The 1,541-nt window shown below is 35.4% G+C and overlaps 1 protein-coding gene across 1 annotated transcript; it reads left to right on the top strand.

Moving 5' to 3' along the window:
* Positions 1–6: 6 nt before the first annotated feature.
* LOC107578613 (serine--tRNA ligase, mitochondrial-like) lies at positions 7–1,217 on the top strand (the record flags this gene model as incomplete). The annotated part of the gene is made up of 5 exons (XM_016264555.1): positions 7–43; positions 208–320; positions 626–719; positions 863–955; positions 1,152–1,217. Coding segments are annotated over exons 2-5 (360 nt in total), but the record flags the coding sequence as incomplete, so codon positions are not given.
* Positions 1,218–1,541: the final 324 nt, after the last annotated feature.

Genomic DNA, 1,541 nt, shown 5'->3' with positions numbered 1-1,541 from the left:
CAGAGAGGCCTGGGGGCTCTACAGAGTTCACCATTTTAACAAGGTAATCAGAAAACAGAAAATAAAAAATCTGAAAGAAAGTTGTGATTCTCTGTCCATGTCAAGATCAAGACTAGTGATATCAAGATCAATGTAAATGTAGTACTATGAACATTGTGCTAACTGAACAACCTTTTTAGGATGTTTACTATGTTTTTATTCATGCAGGTTGAAATGTTTGGTGTGACTTCGAATGAGACGGGAGAGGAGAGTTCCCAATTGTTGGATGAATTTGTCACGTTACAGAAGGAGATTTTCTCTTCCCTAAAACTTCATTACAGGTCTACAATCAAACCATTTTTCTATCAGTATCCATCATCAATATATCACATAGCATGTCATGTGTTACTAATTGATATTCATTTTCTTTCATTTTATGGTATTCTGCACTAATTCAATAAAATAGAAGTATAGCATTTCTTTAAGTGGCTTTTAAGCTAACAGTGGTTTTTGATGTCTGTTCACGCCAAGGACAAAATATTTATCGTGAAATATTCGTTCATTGCACTAGCTCTCACTGGTCAGTGAATACAATTAAGATTTGTAGCACTTGCTGATAAAATGGTAATTACAATTTCTCTCATAGAGTCTTGGATATGCCCACTCAAGAGTTGGGGCCTCCTGCCTTCCGAAAATATGATATTGAGGCATGGATGCCAGGACGTGGCAGCTTTGGAGAGGTTGGAATGATACTTTAAAACAAAAAGTCAAGAGTCAATGTAATTGTAATTTTTATTCATGAGTAAAAATAATATAAAATATAAAAAGAGGAATACATGTCTGCTTTTGAGTCCTTTTGGTGAATGTCAACTTCCTTTATCAGATTTCCAGTGCCTCAAACTGCACAGACTACCAGAGTCGGCGCCTTAACATTCTTTATGAGGGAAATGATGGAAACCTTAAGTATGCGCATACGGTAAGAGACTATTTATAATACTATGTTAATAATATGGTAAGCCAGGTTTTGTGTCTGCAGTATTTCCATTCTATTTGTTGTGCTGTTAAAAAAGTAAATAAATTGTAGGAGATAACTAAAAGAACAGAACCATTCCTTCAGCACAAAAATGGATGTAGCGTCAAAAACCCTTACATTTTTCCTCCCCGTATTTTAGGTTAATGCTACAGCTTGTGCTGTTCCACGTACTGTCATTGCGATTTTGGAGACACACCAAACCAAGGTAGAATTTGAAGTAAAATAACGCCTCAACTGCCTCAAAACATTAGAAGGAACAAAACAAAATTACCCCCCCCCAATTTATTATTAAGGCTAATTATTTGCTCAATCTACTCCCAAGTATGCAGTGCTGCTTTCACAGCTGTCACCTGTGTGGAATTTAGGATAGCCAGGGCATATATCAGCATTGAATAACTTGGGATGGGAGTCATATGGTATTTAAATATTTCAACAATTCCTCATTTTATTTTATTTTTTTAGCAGTAATAGTTCTTGATTTGGTTAAGTCAAGTCAAGTCACCTTTATTTATATAGCGCTTTTAAGAAT

The sequence above is a fragment of the Sinocyclocheilus grahami genome, unplaced genomic scaffold (genome assembly GCF_001515645.1).
Source record: "Sinocyclocheilus grahami isolate Dianchi unplaced genomic scaffold, SAMN03320097.WGS_v1.1 scaffold11134.1, whole genome shotgun sequence".
Lineage (NCBI taxonomy): Eukaryota > Metazoa > Chordata > Actinopteri > Cypriniformes > Cyprinidae > Sinocyclocheilus > Sinocyclocheilus grahami.
The sequence above is the reverse complement of the archived record's forward strand: the minus strand, read 5'-3'. Positions and strand labels throughout refer to the sequence as shown.